Genomic DNA, 17,986 nt, shown 5'->3' with positions numbered 1-17,986 from the left:
GGGACGTAGTGTTTTAACTCTGGATGTCTGATCAGCACAACGGACGGACAGGGACGTAGTGTTTTAACTCTGGATGTCTGATCAGCACAACGGACGGACAGGGACGTAGTGTTTTAACTCTGGATGTCTGATCAGCACAACGGACGGACAGGGACGTAGTGTTTTAACTCTGGATGTCTGATCAGCACAACGGACGGACAGGGACGTAGTGTTTTAACTCTGGATGTCTGATCAGCACAACGGACGGACAGGGACGTAGTGTTTTAACTCTGGATGTCTGATCAGCACAACGGACGGACAGGGACGTAGTGTTTTAACTCTGGATGTCTGATCAGCACAACGGACGGACAGGGACGTAGTGTTTTAACTCTGGATGTCTGATCAGCACAACGGACGGACAGGGACGTAGTGTTTTAACTCTGGATGTCTGATCAGCACAACGGACGGACAGGGACGTAGTGTTTTAACTCTGGATGTCTGATCAGCACAACGGACGGACAGGGACGTAGTGTTTTAGAGAAAAGAGTACCAGAGAAGATCCTGATTATAACAGTAGTCTATGCATGCGCGAGCACGTTCCGTGTGCAAGCCGTTGCCTAGCAACCGGCTCAGTGCTAAAAGTTGGTCTTTCACCACCGTGCCGTTTCAGATCTATAAAGCTATGTATCTATCAAGTGCTCAAGTGAAAAAGGGCACCTTGTGCAGCGCGTGGAACCGGCCGGTTGCCTTAACCCATTCTGACCTGAGATCAGATTCACACGAGGTTTCCACTGGACACACACTGCTCTGATGAACCCATTCTGACCTGAGATCAGATTCTAAAAATGCCAGTCAGTCTTCGAATTTTCAAAAAATAGCAGACCTACAAGCTCGTAGCGCGCCACTCGGTGGCGCGCTATGAGCTTGTAGATCTGCTATTTTTCAATAGCTAAAGCATAACATGATGCCAACACCAGAATGGGTTCCCGTTCAGAATGGGTTAATAGATTTTGGGGCATAAATAATATATTAGAAGCTTTTTTCTTTCATCAAGAATTGATCGATGTCACCATGGTCCACATACTGTACACTGTAGGCCTACAAAAAAAGGGGGGGAATTTATTTTTTTCAAAAGGGCACATTGCTCTCCAGAGGGCAAGGGCAGGTGGTGCTCTAGCACCCCCTAGTGTCTGTGCACGCCACTGAAAATGGACATATACTGTACGTCAATCACAGACAACAGATGGCTATAAATAAATAAAACGTATATATATATATATATATACGTCAACAGCAGTCAATGTCTACGTTTACATGAGGTCTTTCAACACCTCTTAATTCCGAATAGAAGTTAAATCCTATTAAACGTTGTCATGTAAACACCTACAAAAACTTAAAATCCGAATGAAAATGCTCGATGCGATTTAAAAAACATTCCGATCCGGATAATTTCCGATGTTCAATGCGATTGAAAGAAAATTGGACTCATGTATATACACTGCTTCGGATGTAAGTTCATTCCGGTCTTTCTGAGCATGCTCATTTCCAAGGTGCCGCTCATATCCAAGGCGCGCCGATGAGTTTGCACATAGAGCGCGTTATTTCGTGCATTTTGCAGTTCCGAAATCCACACAAAAAAACGTGGTGCAGCAGCAGATGATGATCCCCCTGATGTGTGTGTGTGTGTGTGTGTGTGTGTGTGTGTGTGTTCAACAGTCTCTCTCTCTCTCTCTCTCTCTCTCTCTCAAAAATAACGAGCGACCCAGGCTTGATACAATAATCAGCGCGTTGCGTGCCCTGGCCGTGCTGTAGATTAAAGTACAAATAAAAACGAGATGATCACCTTCCCAGCGGAGAAGGGGTGCCGCAGCGGGTAGGGAAAAAAAAGACGGTAAACATATATGCCTGAATGAAATGATGGGATTTCAAAGTATCGTCTTTTGTCTGTAATGTTTATATTGTTCAACTTTGACCCCTCTGTCACATGGAACTATGTTTTCTGTGCTGCTATTGGCGTAGTGTTTTGCTGGACACAACAAAATACTGGGCATTTCTGGGAAATTCAAAGTTCACACTATGGTTCTGGCTAGGGGAAACACTGCTGAGTGTGTGCAAAAATGGACACTTAGTTAAATTGATTCTATGGATATCTGCTGTGTATTATAAAAAACAAATGGTTTTAAAGTGTTGGAAGCCAGATTTGTATTCTCTACGCCCCAAACAGCCTCTCTACAAACAGTACATGTAACAGTACGGCACTCCATATTGATTTAATTTTTGTCAAGTCAGATTATTCATATCCCATTTCAAATTGATTGCCATCCACCTCTGTCGACCCTGGGCTGGCAACCCGGCCCGACTGCAAAGCACACTTTTCTAGTTTATATACCGTATAAATGGGAAATATTAATATTCCACTCGGGGTGAAGTGTAGATAATTTATTGAAGAGGATGGGAGCATTAAAATGAGCAGTACATACTGTATGTGGTACCTCTCGAGCCCCTGACAACATACTCAGTATGTTGTCAGGGGCTCGAGGGGTGTGTTACAGTATGTTGGTACAGTAACTGTACCAACACACTGTACCACAACCTCCAGCCCCTGACAGGGCAGAATGTAAAACCCTTCTTATTAGAGACACTGGCTGCAATCCGGTATCGACAATTATTATTCCATGGCTTGGTTGAATGCTTGATTCTGATTGGTCAATGGCTGAATTCAGCAGTGAGTTATGTCCTGATAATGACCGTTCCGCTCTATAGCAGACTAATCAGACCCTCATGAGCACCAGCTGTGCGGCTGCGCCCCGCTTGATTTACTGCTGTTTCCAACATGACATGTAATCACACACACACACACACACACACACACACACACACACACACTAGTGACACACAATGTAATTTACATTTAAACATTGCTCTTAAAAATGTTTTTGAAAACATTTGAGCGAGAAATAGATGAAGCAATACCCAGAAATGGAATCTATCTGATCAACTCACTTTCTTGTATTCCGACAGTGCTCCAGCCCTGCAGCTGGCCGGACGCACCCATTTATTTTCATGTCATATGAAAGCAGGGAATCAAATTGACATATTGGTTGTTCAGTTTGACCCACCAGTTCTGGAGATATGGCTTATAGAGTAATGTCTTGCAGAGAAACAGCGAGTTGAGAAAACAGGCTTGAAATGAAAGCTTCACTTCTGTGGTCTCTAACATTACACCTAGCTACATGTTTAAGCATTTATTTCATATTTACATATCAATGTCAGCTCTGACACTTATTTCAGACATGCTCTAGCATGTGAAGAGTCTGCCTGTGCTATTAACGTTTGCGCGATGGCAGGCTCTCAGTCAAATCTGGTCACATTTGTAGAATCGTTCCCAGGTCAAAATGGGTTAAGTAACATAAATGCGATAACATAAATAGCACCTTACGAAGCTCACGGCGAAACGCGTCGTGCTAATAAATAAGTTTGATGCAGTAAGTTGTCCGTCTCTGTTCCCTGGAGTGTGCAGTCCCTTCCTTGGAAGGTTTTTCTCTCTTTTTGATGTCTATGCCTGCTAACTAGACTTGCACCTCCTACGGGTCGTTTTGGATGTGCAGGAGTCCCTTTTTTGTCTCTTAACATAAATGCGAGTATACTTTCTATACGACTTGGGGCTCACCTCAGACTGTAGAGGAACTCACCTCAGACTGATCAGAACTCACCTCAGACTGATCAGAACTCACCTCAGACTGATCAGAACTCACCTCAGACTGATCAGAACTCACCTCAGACTGATCAGAACTCACCTCAGACTGGTCAGAACTCACCTCAGACTGATCAGAACTCACCTCAGACTGTAGAGGAACTCACCTCAGACTGTAGAGGAACTCACCTCAGACTGATCAGAACTCACCTCAGACTGATCAGAACTCACCTCAGACTGATCAGAACTCACCTCAGACTGTAGAGGAACTCACCTCAGACTGTAGAGGAACTCACCTCAGACTGATCAGAACTCACCTCAGACTGATCAGAACTCACCTCAGACTGTAGAGCACGTGGCCGTCGGGGAACACGCGGATCATGATGTTGTCCGTGGTGGTGTCGTGGATGAAGCTCCTCTTGGAGTGGACGAAGAAGACGTCGGGCACCCAGATCTTCTTCACCAGCCGCCCGTCGAACGTCATGCTCTTATTGGTGGAGCTGGTGAAGGACAGACGCTCGTCCTTCCAGTAGTGTCTCAGGTACAGCGTCATGGTGAAGTCCTGCAGCCAGGGGGCGGTACGGAGCAAAAAGGGTTAAGCGTTTTTTTCCCCTTGAAGGCCCTCTGATGACGTTACATTTTGGCCATTGGAAAACAGCCGATCTACAAGCTCACAATGCGTCGCATCACAACGCATTGTGAGCTTGTAGATCGGCTGCTTTGTGTACAATATTTGTGTGCATTTGAAACTTGAAGGGGGGGCGGGGGGGTACGGAGCTATAAAATGTTATTAAAAAAAAACTAAAACACATTTAGCCCCATGGCTCGAATGGGGCTTTTGACCCCTATCAAAAACAGGTAAAATCCCTAAAACGAAAGAAAGCAGCAAATGAAGAAAACATCTTTTACTTTCTATAATAAAAAACCTAAAACATGAACCTTGGTTGAAAAAAACTAGTTGTCCTTTAACGGGTTAAATCTTTATACTTTGTTGAACAGAGTCTCCCAGGGCAGCGCTGTAGTCTGACTGCTACTCGTTCTGCCCCCCCCCCCCCCCCACCCCCCTAAATCTCTTCACAGAAGTATAGCTGATCCACAAACTTGGGATTGGGACGTTACGGTCCATGTGGTTAACGGATAAGGATGTACAACTCTACATTGGTGGTTCTGATCTGGATCCATCCATTGTCCCACATTTCCAAGAATGCCTCCCCAAAAGCCTGCCTGAATTACTACCGCCCGGTGGTCATTGGAGATGACCTGAGGCCGATTCTACAGAATGTCTTCTAAATCTGAACATTTCTGAAAAACCCATGTTTCTATGTCAGTGGTTCTTTTGGTAAAGAATAACTTTGTTGAATCGACAACGTTTCGATCTTCACAGATCTTCGTCAGGTCAATATACAGATGCAAACATTTCATCATTTTTTCCATAATTGCCTTATTGGCCCTGCACCCACTGTCGAGGTGTGTGTAAATAGTATATGCTCTCTATGTCTATGTTCTCAAACTATTTCATATCAAGCACCCCCAAAGATATATGTAATTGGCCGCCGACCCCCATCTGAAAATATGTTGTTCCAGTGACCCCCCCCCCCCCAGAAGCAAAGATTTGAGTTAAAAACATTCACTCTGAAAGAATATATTTGCACCACATTTTTACGATTTTTCAAAAATAGCAGAACTATAAGTTAGTTAGAGCTTGTAGATCTGCTATTTTTCAATAGCTAAAGTATAACATAATGCTTAAAACACCAAAAGGGTTAAACACCGTCCAGAATGGGTTAAGAAGAGATGAGATTAGATGGAAATGCTTAGACTACCAACCCAATAGATCCACCGTTAAAATAATGGGTTGGGCCAGACTGTGACACAGTATCACTAAACAGATATTTGAGATGTAACTGCACCACAGTGTTGCTTTTGGCAGAAAAAACATTTAGTTTTAGTCATAGTCTTTTGAAAAGTTTTAATTTAGTTTCAGTCACAATTTAGTCACCTGGAATGTGTTAGTGTTAGTCTAGTTTTAGTCGACTAAATGTCGTGAGGTTTTAGTCGATTTTGGCGGGCCTTGATGCCGTTTTTTTCACTAGCCGATCTGCTATTTTCAGCATGCAACCAAGTGTAAAATGATATTATACTGGATCTCTTGTCCACTAGTCCCTTCCTAACATTTTAGTCTAGTTTTTATTTGTTGACGAAATCGTCAGTATATTTAGTTTTCATGTAGTTTCCATTAGGTAGTCGACGCACATTTTTCGTCTTAGTTTTAGTCGATGAAAACACCAGTCAGCGTTTTGCTACTATCAGACAGAACCCTCCTCTACATGTGCGTCGTTGTCCTGCAGCTCCTGAAGCCGTCTGCGGTTGGCCTTCCTCGTCTCCTCGTCGATGGGATAAGTATAAAACACTGCGAAGCTGAGCAGAATGAGGGCGACGGGCGCGGCCGAGACCAACAGCTTCAGAGCCAGATTCACCTCCTCCGGCTGCTCGCAGCGTCCAGGAACGTAGCCCGCCAGATCCAAGCTCAGCGTGGAAACGCCCTGGGCGACGCCGGAGGCCAGCTTGGCAGAGAAGATGTAGAAGGAGTAGAAGATGGCCGCCTCGTGGCCGTCGCTGGACTCGGGGTTGTTGTTGTGCGCCCTGAAGTGGTCCAGCGCGTCGGGAAGCATCGACCACGGCAGCAGGTACGCCGACGCCACGCTCGCTCCGGCGGCCACGGCGACGACGTAGGTGAGCGTCAGGCGGCTCTCGGCGCACGCCAGCAGGACCAGGAAGGGAAGGACGGAGGCGCCGCCGGCGTAGACCGCCGTCTTCTTACCGAAGCGCGTCTGGAACCACTGCCAGGCGGGCACGCTCAGCGCGGCCGAGAGCATGACCACCAGAACGATGTTCTTGAAGTCCGCTCCGAAGCCCAGCGTGTAGCTGCAGAACAGCGCCAAGTTCCCGTTCAGGAGCTTGTACGCCAGCGACGAGAGGAGGAAGCCGGCGACCAGTCTGACGTAGGGTCCGTGCCCCGCCATCGTCCTGATCCCCTGGAGGAAAGAAGGCCTCGTGCTGGGCTCCGCTGAGCGGGGGCGGCGGCGGGGTTCCTCCACCTCTCGCACTCCAAAGAACAGAGCCGCGGTGCAGAGGAAGTAGAAGGCAGAGATGGCGCCCGAGGCCATCACGTAGGCGGCTTCCGTGCCGTCCGAGGAGAAAGGCGAGGAGCGCGTTTCGTTGGCGACAGCGAGCGGGGAGAAAGAACCGGTGGCGTTATTATTAATACCGGACGCCGGGGGGAGGAGGAGGCACGGCGGCGCGTCGCCCATCCCTACGATCTGCCCCTGGACGGCCGCGCCCACCACCACGGCCAGAACCTCCACGGTCATCCTGTAGGCCGTGGCCGAGTCTCTGTCCTCCTGCCGGGCGCTGAGGAACATGGTGAGGGCCGCGTAGGGAACGTCCACGCAGGTCTGCAGCGTCTGGTAGAGGCAGTAGGACGCCAGGTGCCAGACGAGGCTCCCGCCGCGGGCGAAGGGGGGGACGTACCACACCAGGACGTACGACAGCGCGGCCAGCGGAGCGGCCAGCCCGATCCAGGGCAGCATGCGTCCCGCCCGTGTCCGCGGGCTGCGGGAGACCAGGAAGCCCACCACGGGGTCCATCAGGGCGGCCCACAGGCAGCCGGCGAACAGGACCACGGAGGCGCTGTGGGCGTCCAGCCGCGCCACGTCCAGCAGGTAGATCTGCAGGAAGAAGCCCAGGGCGCAGCCGGAGATCTGGCGGGGCGCTCCGCCGGCGGCGTAGCACAGTTTGGCGCAGACCGACAGCCCGCCGCTCTGCGGCGTGCAGGCGTCATTTTTCGAGCCGACCGGCGCGTGTGCGTTCAAAGAACTCGCGTTGGGATTCCGAAGCTCCTCTCCCTGATCTCCTTCGGCCATGACGACAAGGCTTTGACTGTTTTAGATGGCTGCACCGTGAAGAACAACAAAACCCACAATGAAGGTTTTCTTATTTTGCACGGTTGGTGCATAAAGAAATAACGCCTTTCAGATGCTTTTAACACTTATCAAAGTCTGCGGTCATTTTGAGCGTAGACATCTCGGCGGGACATATATGGATATTATTTAAGAAATAGCCTCACGTGGTGATGAGACGCTCAACCGTACAAGGAGCTGAGACATCATCAACAGATCCTCATATGGACGTATATGGAGTTTCCACAATATCTAAGCCCAAACATGGTGTATCTATCGGCGTGGGTTCATGACGCCAGTCTGGAATGAGTCAGTCCATGACGCCTGTCCCTGATAAGCAGTGATGTCATTGGTGGGTTTTTTTTTTTTACTGGTACCACAGCGTTTTAATGATGTCACATTTTAATGACGTCACGTGCACGCGCGTGCATGTGCGCATCGCAGCATACACACAGAACAGCTGATATAGCCTATAAGCCTATTGTTATAGTATATAAGAGAGCGAAAAAGTTTGCTTTGGACGAATTAGTTGTTTGATGGACGAGGAGGCATTCTTCTTGTGTGCAGAACCCCACACAGCAGCAGCAGTATAGCCTACTGGAGCCCTAGCCTACTGCTGTAAGTGTGCATACTTACGGCTACGTGTGCTCATGTATAAACAGTTAAAGCTGTCCTGTTGTTATGCAAAGTAGTAGCCATTTGATTCGGCACGGTACTTGACACGGCGTGAAAAGAGGGGGTGGGCTAGGTGCCCGGGCGGAAAATGCCCAATCACCACGTGTAACTAAATTATATATATTTAAATTGTATTTCCTTTAGAGGATAGCCCCTTGAGGTTTATCATCTGGTTTTAGAGGGGGTCCTCGGGCACAACACAATAAATACAGTACATAGACAACACAATACAGTACATTAAACATGTCGACACAGAACAATACACTGACAACATCAACAAAACATAGATGCTCTCCAAACACTACATCAAGACCAGAAGCAACTGCACTGAAACACCTAACAAAATACTAATAGTTACTAATAATGAAAATAATAATTAAGCATTAAAGTACACACCTCTCTCCAAAAATCAAAGACAAGTACAAATGGGTTTCAGGTCTACAAGCAAAGAAGCCTTGAAGATATTAAATGACGTAATTGATCTCAAAGAAGCAGACAAGTTGTTCCAGTCAGACGAAGCTTTAAAATGAAAAGCACGTCTCCCGATCTCACTAGATGTTGTGGGTACAGAAAAATAAAGTTGTTGAGTATGTCTAAGAGGGTATCATTATCTAGAGTTATGTGTGACTATATGTCTAAGAGGGTATCATTATCTAGAGTTATGTGTGACTAATAACTGTTTTAACCCATTCTGACCGGGAACCCGTTTTGGTGTTAGCATCATGTTATGCTTTAGCTATTGAAAAATAGCAGATCTACAAGCTCGTAGCGCGCCACCGAGTGGCGCGCTACGAGCTTGTAGGTCTGCTATTTTTGAAAAATCGAAGAACGACTGACATTTTTAGAATCTGATCTCAGGTCAGAATGGGTTCATCAGACCAGTGTGTGTCCAGTGGAAACCTCGTATGAATCTGATCTCAGGTCAGAATGGGTTAAATATGATGGATAATTAAAGTAAATGCACTTAAAAATGAAAAGCAACCATGAGTGGAATTGCCTCCTCGTTTGAGGAGTTAGCCAATATAAGGTACCATACGTGACACAGTGGTGTGTCTGGTAGGGACTCATCAAGACAAATCTATAGATACTATGGTACTTGTGTACAATAGTTTAACCCATTCTGACCTGAGATCAGATTCATTCGAAGTTTCCACTGGACACACACTGGTCTGATGAACCCATTCTGACCTGAGATCAGATTCTAAAAATGTCAGTCGTTCTTCGATTTTTCAAAAATAGCAGACCTACAAGCTCGTAGCGCGCCACTCGGTGGCGCGCTATGAGCTTGTAGATCTGCTATTTTTCAATAGCTAAAGCATAACATGATGCTGGCAACAAAATGGGTTCCCGGTCAGAATGGGTTAAGATGCCATACATGACACAGTGGTGTGTCTGGTAGGGACTCATCAAGACAAATCTACAGATACTATTGTACTTGTGTACAATAGTTTAATGAATGGAGATGAGCTTCAGTAGTATTCTGATAAATGATATCACCGTAATCAATAACAGGAAATAAAATTAGTCCTAGGGCCTTATCTGATGATCTAAGGGTGCGTTCGTTTCGGTTTGTGCGGGGAGAGCATATCAAGTATATACAGTATTTAGGGGCCATTCCGTTTAAGGCTTTATTTATAAGTGATATGGAGAAGTTTTAAAATCGCACCTGGAGCCCACAGGCAACCAGTGAAGGCCTGCAGCTAGTATGGGTTGAGTTGTAGACGGGAAATTGCTTTTTTGTTAAGGCCGGAGAAAAATAAATGTACCCACTTGCCCTGCTGTGCTACGAAACCTCATCATGTGCAGGTTAACAGACTCTGAGAACAGCATAATTGCATCACTTTCTAACCCTGCAAAGAGCTCTGTTAGACTATCATCTAAGGCTGTGGAGCCACTGGCGTTCTAGCCTGTATATGTACAGAGATAAGTCCACCCTGTTTGTTTGTTTGTTGCGAACGCAGTGAGCACTTACTATGAGACCTAGCAGATCATGTCTGTGTGTCTGTCTGTGTGTCTGTCTGTCTGTCCGTCTGTCCCGCTATCCAAATATGGAGTGTGTTGCATCAGCAATCACTCAGCTCCATATATGGGCACAAAAGGGGCCAGGTCCACATATACAGTAACAGCGGGACAGACACACAGACAGACAGACATGATCTGCAGGGTCTCAGCTGCGTTCGCTTCCCGCGTTTGCGCGTCTTACTGGTTTATTTATAGTTTGTTTACTTTGGTGTTTTTATGTTTTATGTGCTCCGCCCTCCCTATATGGAAACCCCCTGTGAGTGTCTTAATAAAGTTTGAATTTAATTGAATTAAATGGAGTTGCAGTAGTCGAGGTGTGATGAAATAAGGGCGTGAATGACTTTCTCAAATCCTGGTCTCTAAACTGCCTCCCCCTGGCCAGCCGGGGCGCCTGATGGAGGGGAAAGGAACTGGTTGGAATAACGTGTTCCTTCCACGCGCTATACGTCCAACCAGGGAAACTCCCCCCTGTCAGGTGTAAAGGAGCAACTTGGACACTCAGGCATGAAGGAAGCATGAGTTCAAGTCCGTTGCTCTCCCCTTGTCCCCCATATATGGGGACTAGGTTGGTGGAGGGTGTGTAGAGCCCAGGATCACATTAGATGATTGACACAGGGGTGAAAAATGGGTTACAAAATCGTGGGATAAAAGATATATTATAGTGAGTGACTTTCTCAAGGACAGAGCGTGACACCACTGCTGATAAGGTGTCAGGTGTCATAATGGATCTCTAGGTCAACCATGTTCCTCAAGTTATGAGTTATGAATGCTCTCTAACAATTATACTCTATATTCATGCTGCCTGCTATTCATGCAGCGTTAATTTTACCCATTCTAGGCGGGAACCCCATTTGGTACTTTATAGCTATTGAAAAATAGCAGATCTAAAAGCTCATAGCGCGGCACAGAGTGCCGCGCTATGAGCTTGTAGGTCTGCTATTTTTGAAAAATCGTGAAAATGTGGCGCAAACCTTTGAATATATCAGAACGTTTTTTTTTTTTACTCAAATCTTTACTTCTGGGGCGGGGGGGTCCCTTGGAACCACATATTTTCAGATGGGGGTCGGCGGCCGATTACATATATATATTTGGGGTGTCCTTGACATGAAAATGTTTGAGAACGACTGACACAGAAACATGAGGTTTCTCAGAAAACTGTCAGGATTTAGAAGACATTTGTAGAATCGTCCTCAGGTCTAAAATGGGTTAAACAGTTTATTATGAGCCTTCTGGATCAAGAACCAACGCTCTGGTTTTCCAGACTAGATGGCAGCAGCGAACAACTTGCTGGGGTGAGAATATAGTACTCAAACCCCATTACTGGAGGCAAAGATGAGGAAGACGTTGATGTCTAACCGAGTCATGTAAAACACCCCTGGTAACACCCTGGTGTTATGTCTCTGGAATAGTCTGTCACCGTTACTGTCAATATCTTTAGTTCTGACTAATGTCCCAACTTTCTCCTCTGGGGTCAATGAAGCTAAATAGATTTTAGCTTACATTATGTTTTTGTGTCCTTTATTTACCCAGGGTATAGTAGCTATTAACTTTGCTCAAGGGCACTTCAGCGGTGTTGGGTGAATGGTTAATGGGTTAATGGTTAAAAGTGGTTAAAATAGCCGAACCCGCGGCGGCGCCATATTAATACGCGGGTGTAATCGCCTTATATCAAAATCCACCAGCAGAAGCCAAACACATACCTCTACTGCGCCCAGGACGGTTGCTAGGCAGGTTGCCATGTCCCTCCAGGCACAAGGCCCAAATACGCACACGCACACCCCATTGGAATCCAACTCATTAGGATTTATTTTTTGTTTTCTCTGAAAAATACTACAAAATCCGTCTTTTTGTCAAATCCATCCGGCGTTCAGATGAGAATAGGGATTTGTGATCCTACTGTGGCCGACATAATATACCATGTCTGGCGAAAGATAAACAACATGGCCAGCTGCTTTCTGTTTAGACTTTGTGAAGCGTGTGTTCGTCTTTGTGAAGCGTGTGTGACACACACAGAACTTGATGTTGATGTGAAAGCATGACGCCGAGGTACCATTATAGACCACTGGAGGGCGCAGCTCTCAAGGTGTTAACCCATTTTGACCTGACAGTTTTCTGTCAGGTCAAAAAGCTATGTTTCTATGTCAGTCGTTCTTCGATAAAAAAATAAATAGCAGAACTACAAGCTCGCCACCGAGTGGCGCGCTACGAGCTTGTAGATCTGCTATTTTTCAATAGCTAAAGCATAACATAACACGAAAAGGGGTTCCCGTCCAGAATGGGTTAACCCATTTAGACCTGAGGACAATTCCTGACAGTTTTCAGAAAATCCCATGTTTCTATGTCAGTGGTTCTCAAACTATTTCATGTCAAGGACACCCAACAATTATATATATGTAAATAGGCCTCCAACCCCCAATCTGAAAATATGTTGTTTCAGGGACCTCAGAAGCAAATATTTGAGTGAAAAATGTTCGCTCTGAGAGAATATACTGTATATTCCAAATTTGCGCCACATTTTCACTATTTAAAAAAAATAGCAGAGCTACAAGCTAGCTTCCTAACTTCGTATACACACACACACACACACACACACACACACACACACACACACACACACACACTCTCGACAGTTAGCTATGAGGAGTCATGTAAAACACCCTGCCGTTATGTCTCTGGAATAGTCTGTCACCGTTACTGTCAATATCTGTTAATATCTTTAGTTCTGACTTTCTCCTCTGGGGTCTGTCACCGTTACTGTCAATATCTTTACTTCTGACTAATGTCCCGACTTTCTCCTCTGGGGCCAATGAAGCTAAATAGCTTTTAGCTTACATTATGTTTTTTGTTGTTTTTGTGTCCTTTATTTACCCAGGGTATAGTAGCTATTAACTTTGCTCAAGGGCACTTCAGCGGTGTTGGGTGAGTGATGAACAATCACTTCCCGACACAGATCTTTCCTAGAATGTTTGGAAGGACACGAGATCCAGTAGAAGTCATTTTACACTTAGTTGCATGCTGAAAATAGCCGATCTACAAGCCCACAACGCTGCGTTACGACACGTTGTGAGCTTGTAGATCGGCTATTTTCAGCATGCAACTAAGTGTAAAATGACTTCTACTGGATCTCGTGTCCTTCCAAACATTCTAGGAAAGATCTGTGTCGGGAAGTGATTGTTCATCACTCACCCAACTTTTCTGCCAAAAACAACACAGCCTGTCAGCCTGTAGTGGTCATTTTAGAACGTACCATGTCCACTTCAGAGATGCTGTCCAAACTCTCCACCTGGACGTCCACTCCTACGGGAATAGCTGGACCTAGAAAGAAGAAAAAGAAAGACGTTGTGTTTTATTGTATTGTTCTTTTTTTTGGTTATAATCCTGTTATGTCTGTAGAAAAGCCGCTCTTCAGCATCACTGCTTTAAAACGTGATACTTGACCTCTGACCCCTACATACGGACAGTAATGACCGTCTGACCTCTGACCCCTACATACGGACAGTAATGACCGTCTGACCTCTGACCCCTACATACGGACAGTAATGACCGTCTGACCTCTGACCCCTACATACGGACAGTAATGACCCCATGACCTCAGAACCTTACATACAGACAGTAATTCCATTATCGGCCTCTCGACTCACAAACTCCATGTTTCAAGTGTGCGTGTGTGTGTGTGTGTGTGTGTGTGTGTGTGTGTGCGCGTGTGCGTGTGCGTGTGTGTGTGTGTGTGTGTGTGCATGTGCATGTGTGTATATAGCACAGGTTAAAGACCTCGTAATATGAAAATATGTTTCTCACACTTTTAGAGCATATCCGTGGTCATCATCATATGGGCATACCTTTCTTTCAATCATTTCATTTTTTCCATTTTTTCACAAACTGAAACATGACTCACAGATACACCAAATAACACAAACAACTAACATACATTATACACACATACTGTAAGTCCATACATAATCTTCATTTACCGGAACAGTCTTTATCATGAGTTGCTCCTTTGATACCGTGTATAGTTTGTAATTCATGAATAATAATTGTGAATTTAATTTCCTGGGGCTTAACATAACATATCTTTTTACTATTTAGCATATATATATTTTTTCCATTGGTGGTTTGTAATTGCAATTTTGTAAGTGCCGTTCCTACGACTGCCTGCTGATGATATTACTGCCGTTCCCTTTAGGGAAATCAATTGATATATAACTCATTTTATACTTCTTCAGTAATAGTCAGACCTGGTGAACGAGTCTCTCAATTTCACTGCTGTTTTTGGCAGTAAATTTAGATTTTAGTTTTAGTCTTATAGTCTCTTGAACATTTGCACGATTTTTCAAAAAAATAGCAGACCTACAAGCTTGTAGATCTGCTATTTTGTTAATAGCTAAAGTATAACATAATGCTTAAAACACAAACCCAGAATGAGTTAAATCTGCTACGTTTAGTAAAAAATAAACATGTGAGGGAGCTTCCTGACAGCAATGATGTCATCCACTTTGGTCATTACACACACACACACACACACACACACACACACACACACACGTCACATGATAGCGGTCCGCATGGATAAGATTTTCAAGCGATTTGCACCACTTTACATCACTCATCTATACATGTGCAGTCTGTAATCCAAGGAGATTAATGCTAAATGCTAGATTATAGCTCCCCGAGCCATTGAGATGTGGGACTGACTGTATTTGATGAGATCTCTACTGTATGTGATGGGATCTGTACTGTATGTGATGGATCTCTACTGTTAACATGACGACGCTTTGGGATTATTCTTCAATCACATGAGCAACAATAGCATGAAGTGCCAGTGTTGGTGGGGGGAAAAAAGTACTTCATTTTTGTTTTACTTAAGTAAAAGTATCAATACTGCAATGTAGAAATAGGCTACTCTATTACAAATTACGGAAATCAAAATGTACTTGAATACAACTACAAAACTATTGGTATAAAAATAACAATAAATGCTGAAGTGTAACAATGCTATAGCAGCTCTCCAAGGGGCTGAAGTGTAACAATGCTATAGCAGCTCTCCAAGGTGCTGAAGTGTAACAATGCTATAGTAGCTCTCCAAGGGGCTGAAGTGTAACAATGCTATAGTAGCTCTCCAAGGTGCTGAAGGGTAACAACACTATAGTAGCTCTCCAAGGTGCTGAAGTGTAACAATGCTATAGGAGCTCTCCAAGGGGCTGAAGTGTAACAATGCTATAGTAGCTCTCCAAGGTGCTGAAGTGTATCAACACTATATTAGCTCTCCAAGGTGCTGAAGTGTAACAATGCTATAGGAGCTCTCCAGGGTGCTGAAGTGTAACAATGCTATAGGTATATGAGCTCTCCAAGGTGCTGAAGTACAGTACAGTGAAATGTTCAGTTTTAAATGTTTTTCTTATTCTATTTATCTTTTTGTATGGATTCCTGTAGTTTTTTAGGACTTATTTATATTCAGAGTATTGTCTTGCAGCTTGATATTTTATTATTGTATGAGCCTGTGTTGTCTTTTAACTATAGGAGAAACGTAATTTGTTTTTGTTTTTTTCTGCAGCTGCAGTTGGAAAGAATGACAAATAATAAAGCAATCTTGAATCTTAGCACCCCGTGGTTTTGATTCCCAGCACGGCTACACACGGCCTTAGCAAAAACAAGTGTTAACAGAGGACAATGATAGACATAATTATGGAAAAAAGATGACATTTATGCTCCATTTCATCCAGCCTTTTATTTTTATACAGACGAATGGAAACGGCTCGATGGAAACAATAGCTGTGATTATCTCACGGAATTGTGCTTGGGCGATGTCACTTCCAACAAAGGTTTCAAGTGTGTAAGCGAACGCCTCAGTGCCTTTCGCTTAAACTCAACTGTGTAGAATATTAACGTTGCTGTATATGGAGACACCTTGTATTTCCATATACAGTATAACGTTTTATTGTTTTATTACATTTTTTCATCATACTACAGTGTCACACAAAAATAGAGCAACAGCAGCAAAAAAGAGCCGTTCTAGAAACTCATAATGCAACCTCTATATTCAACGTTAATATTTTTGGACTATTTGAAAATAGCTGATCCAAAAGCTCACATGAAAATAGCTAATCCACAAACTCACGTGAAAATAGCTGATCCACAAGCTCACAACGCATCACATCCAAACATTTGAGTATTGATTCATAATCTGATTGATTATTAATAATCTAAATCTTATCTGCAACTTAATTTACTAACTAAAGCTGCCACAATAAATGTAGTGGAGTAAAACAAACAGACATTGCCCACCCAGAGGCACCAATCTGACCTACTTGTACCCACTTGTATTTTTCTACTGGAGTAGAAGAATAAAGTAAATTGTAAAAAGTCATGGAAAGTCAAAGTACCTCAACATTGTCGTTAACACCCTTTCCAATGTGGCACGGGCAGAATTCCAAGCTATTAATGATCTGTAAACACTTCATCTTCAAATTAACTAATTTATTCTTGTAATTAAATCTGTTGCAGCATTGACATGTTTATTTCACTCCTGTCGAGATAATTAGTATACAGCAACGGTGCTATTGTAATAGTAGCTAATAATAGTAGCTTCTTCTGTCGTATGTCCTTTTTTAGACCTTCAACTCTGTTGCAGCAAGCCAGTCCAGTGTGTCATTGTCACACTGGACTGGTAAATGGTAAATGGTGCATTTATATAGCGCCTTTATCCAAGGCGCTTTACATAGATTGTGCATTACATTCACCCATTCACACACACATTCATACACCGATTGCGGCGGAAGCCATGCAAGGCACCAACCAGCACATCGGGAGCAATTTGGGGTTCAGTGTCTTCTTGCCCACAAGGACACTTCGACATGTAGACAGGAGGAGGAGCCGGGATTCGAACCGCCGACCCAGGGATCATTGGACGACCTGAGGTTGCATGGCCTTTAAGCGAAAACAAATGTCTTTACAATGTCCACCAACCATAATAATAGCTAATAGTAGCTAATAGCTTGAACATTTTATGATTTTATTTTTTTTATTTTTTCCAACCTGGTCCTGGATAACACATTTCGTTCTGTACTTGTACGGAATGACAATAACAAAAAAAAACTGAGAGCTTTTGTTCGCCACAGATCTGAAACGCCTTTGAACCTTTAATGTGCACAAAAAGCATGTTTCTTTTATGTACAGTAAAGGAACATTGCATTTTAGAACACTGTATTCATAACGCTGCAGGTTGCGTAAAGGCTAATTAGCCCAGGTCGTTATCGCTGGCAGACTCGAATATACTGCCAAAATGCTGCCATTACGCATCAGTCTAGTGTTTAGAGCTACTCTGTGCCAGGTTTTAAGTGTAATGTACAACTGAATCATCCTACTGTATGTGCTTCTAAAGCAATGAATGGCCTCTTAGCATCCTCCTATATGTCTGGAATACCTATTTCACACGGCATGCGTCACATACAAAACACCATTCTCCAGAATGGGAAAGCAGTTGAAAGCAGTGCATGCAATGCATAACATAGAAAGATAGATAACATAACTTTTGCACAAGCGCACAAGTATACTGTCCACTGATGGTGGACAGTACTGAACTTTCTGTGTGGAAATTAGACAAGAAAACGTGCATAAATGATTGCGTAAGCGCCATTAAAACCATCTGTGCGTTGCC

The 17,986-nt window shown here is 44.2% G+C and overlaps 1 protein-coding gene and 1 pseudogene across 2 annotated transcripts in view; both read right to left on the bottom strand.

Moving 5' to 3' along the window:
• The window catches only part of LOC308329132 (gamma-aminobutyric acid receptor subunit rho-2-like), an 88,615-nt pseudogene that overhangs the window by 41,418 nt on the left and 29,211 nt on the right, over nt 1-17,986 (bottom strand). The window contains exons 3-4 of the transcript in view: nt 13,577-13,644; nt 4,012-4,235 (exon numbers count right to left, since the gene is read on the bottom strand). The product of the transcript in view is annotated as a gamma-aminobutyric acid receptor subunit rho-2-like (transcript). The remainder of the gene's footprint in view (nt 1-4,011; nt 4,236-13,576; nt 13,645-17,986) is intronic.
• Nucleotides 5,980-7,596, bottom strand: LOC308329133 (sodium-dependent lysophosphatidylcholine symporter 1-B-like; the record flags this gene model as incomplete). The annotated part of the gene is made up of 1 exon (XM_080783339.1): nt 5,980-7,596. The coding sequence occupies one exon, from the start codon at nt 7,594-7,596 to the stop codon at nt 5,980-5,982; it is 1,617 nt and encodes a 538-aa protein (XP_080639465.1).

The sequence above is a fragment of the Protomyctophum bolini genome (assembly GCF_963924005.1).
Source record: "Protomyctophum bolini genome assembly, chromosome: 15".
In the NCBI taxonomy this organism is placed as follows: Eukaryota; Metazoa; Chordata; class Actinopteri; order Myctophiformes; family Myctophidae; genus Protomyctophum; species Protomyctophum bolini.
This window is presented reverse-complemented; position numbering and strand designations above follow the sequence as displayed.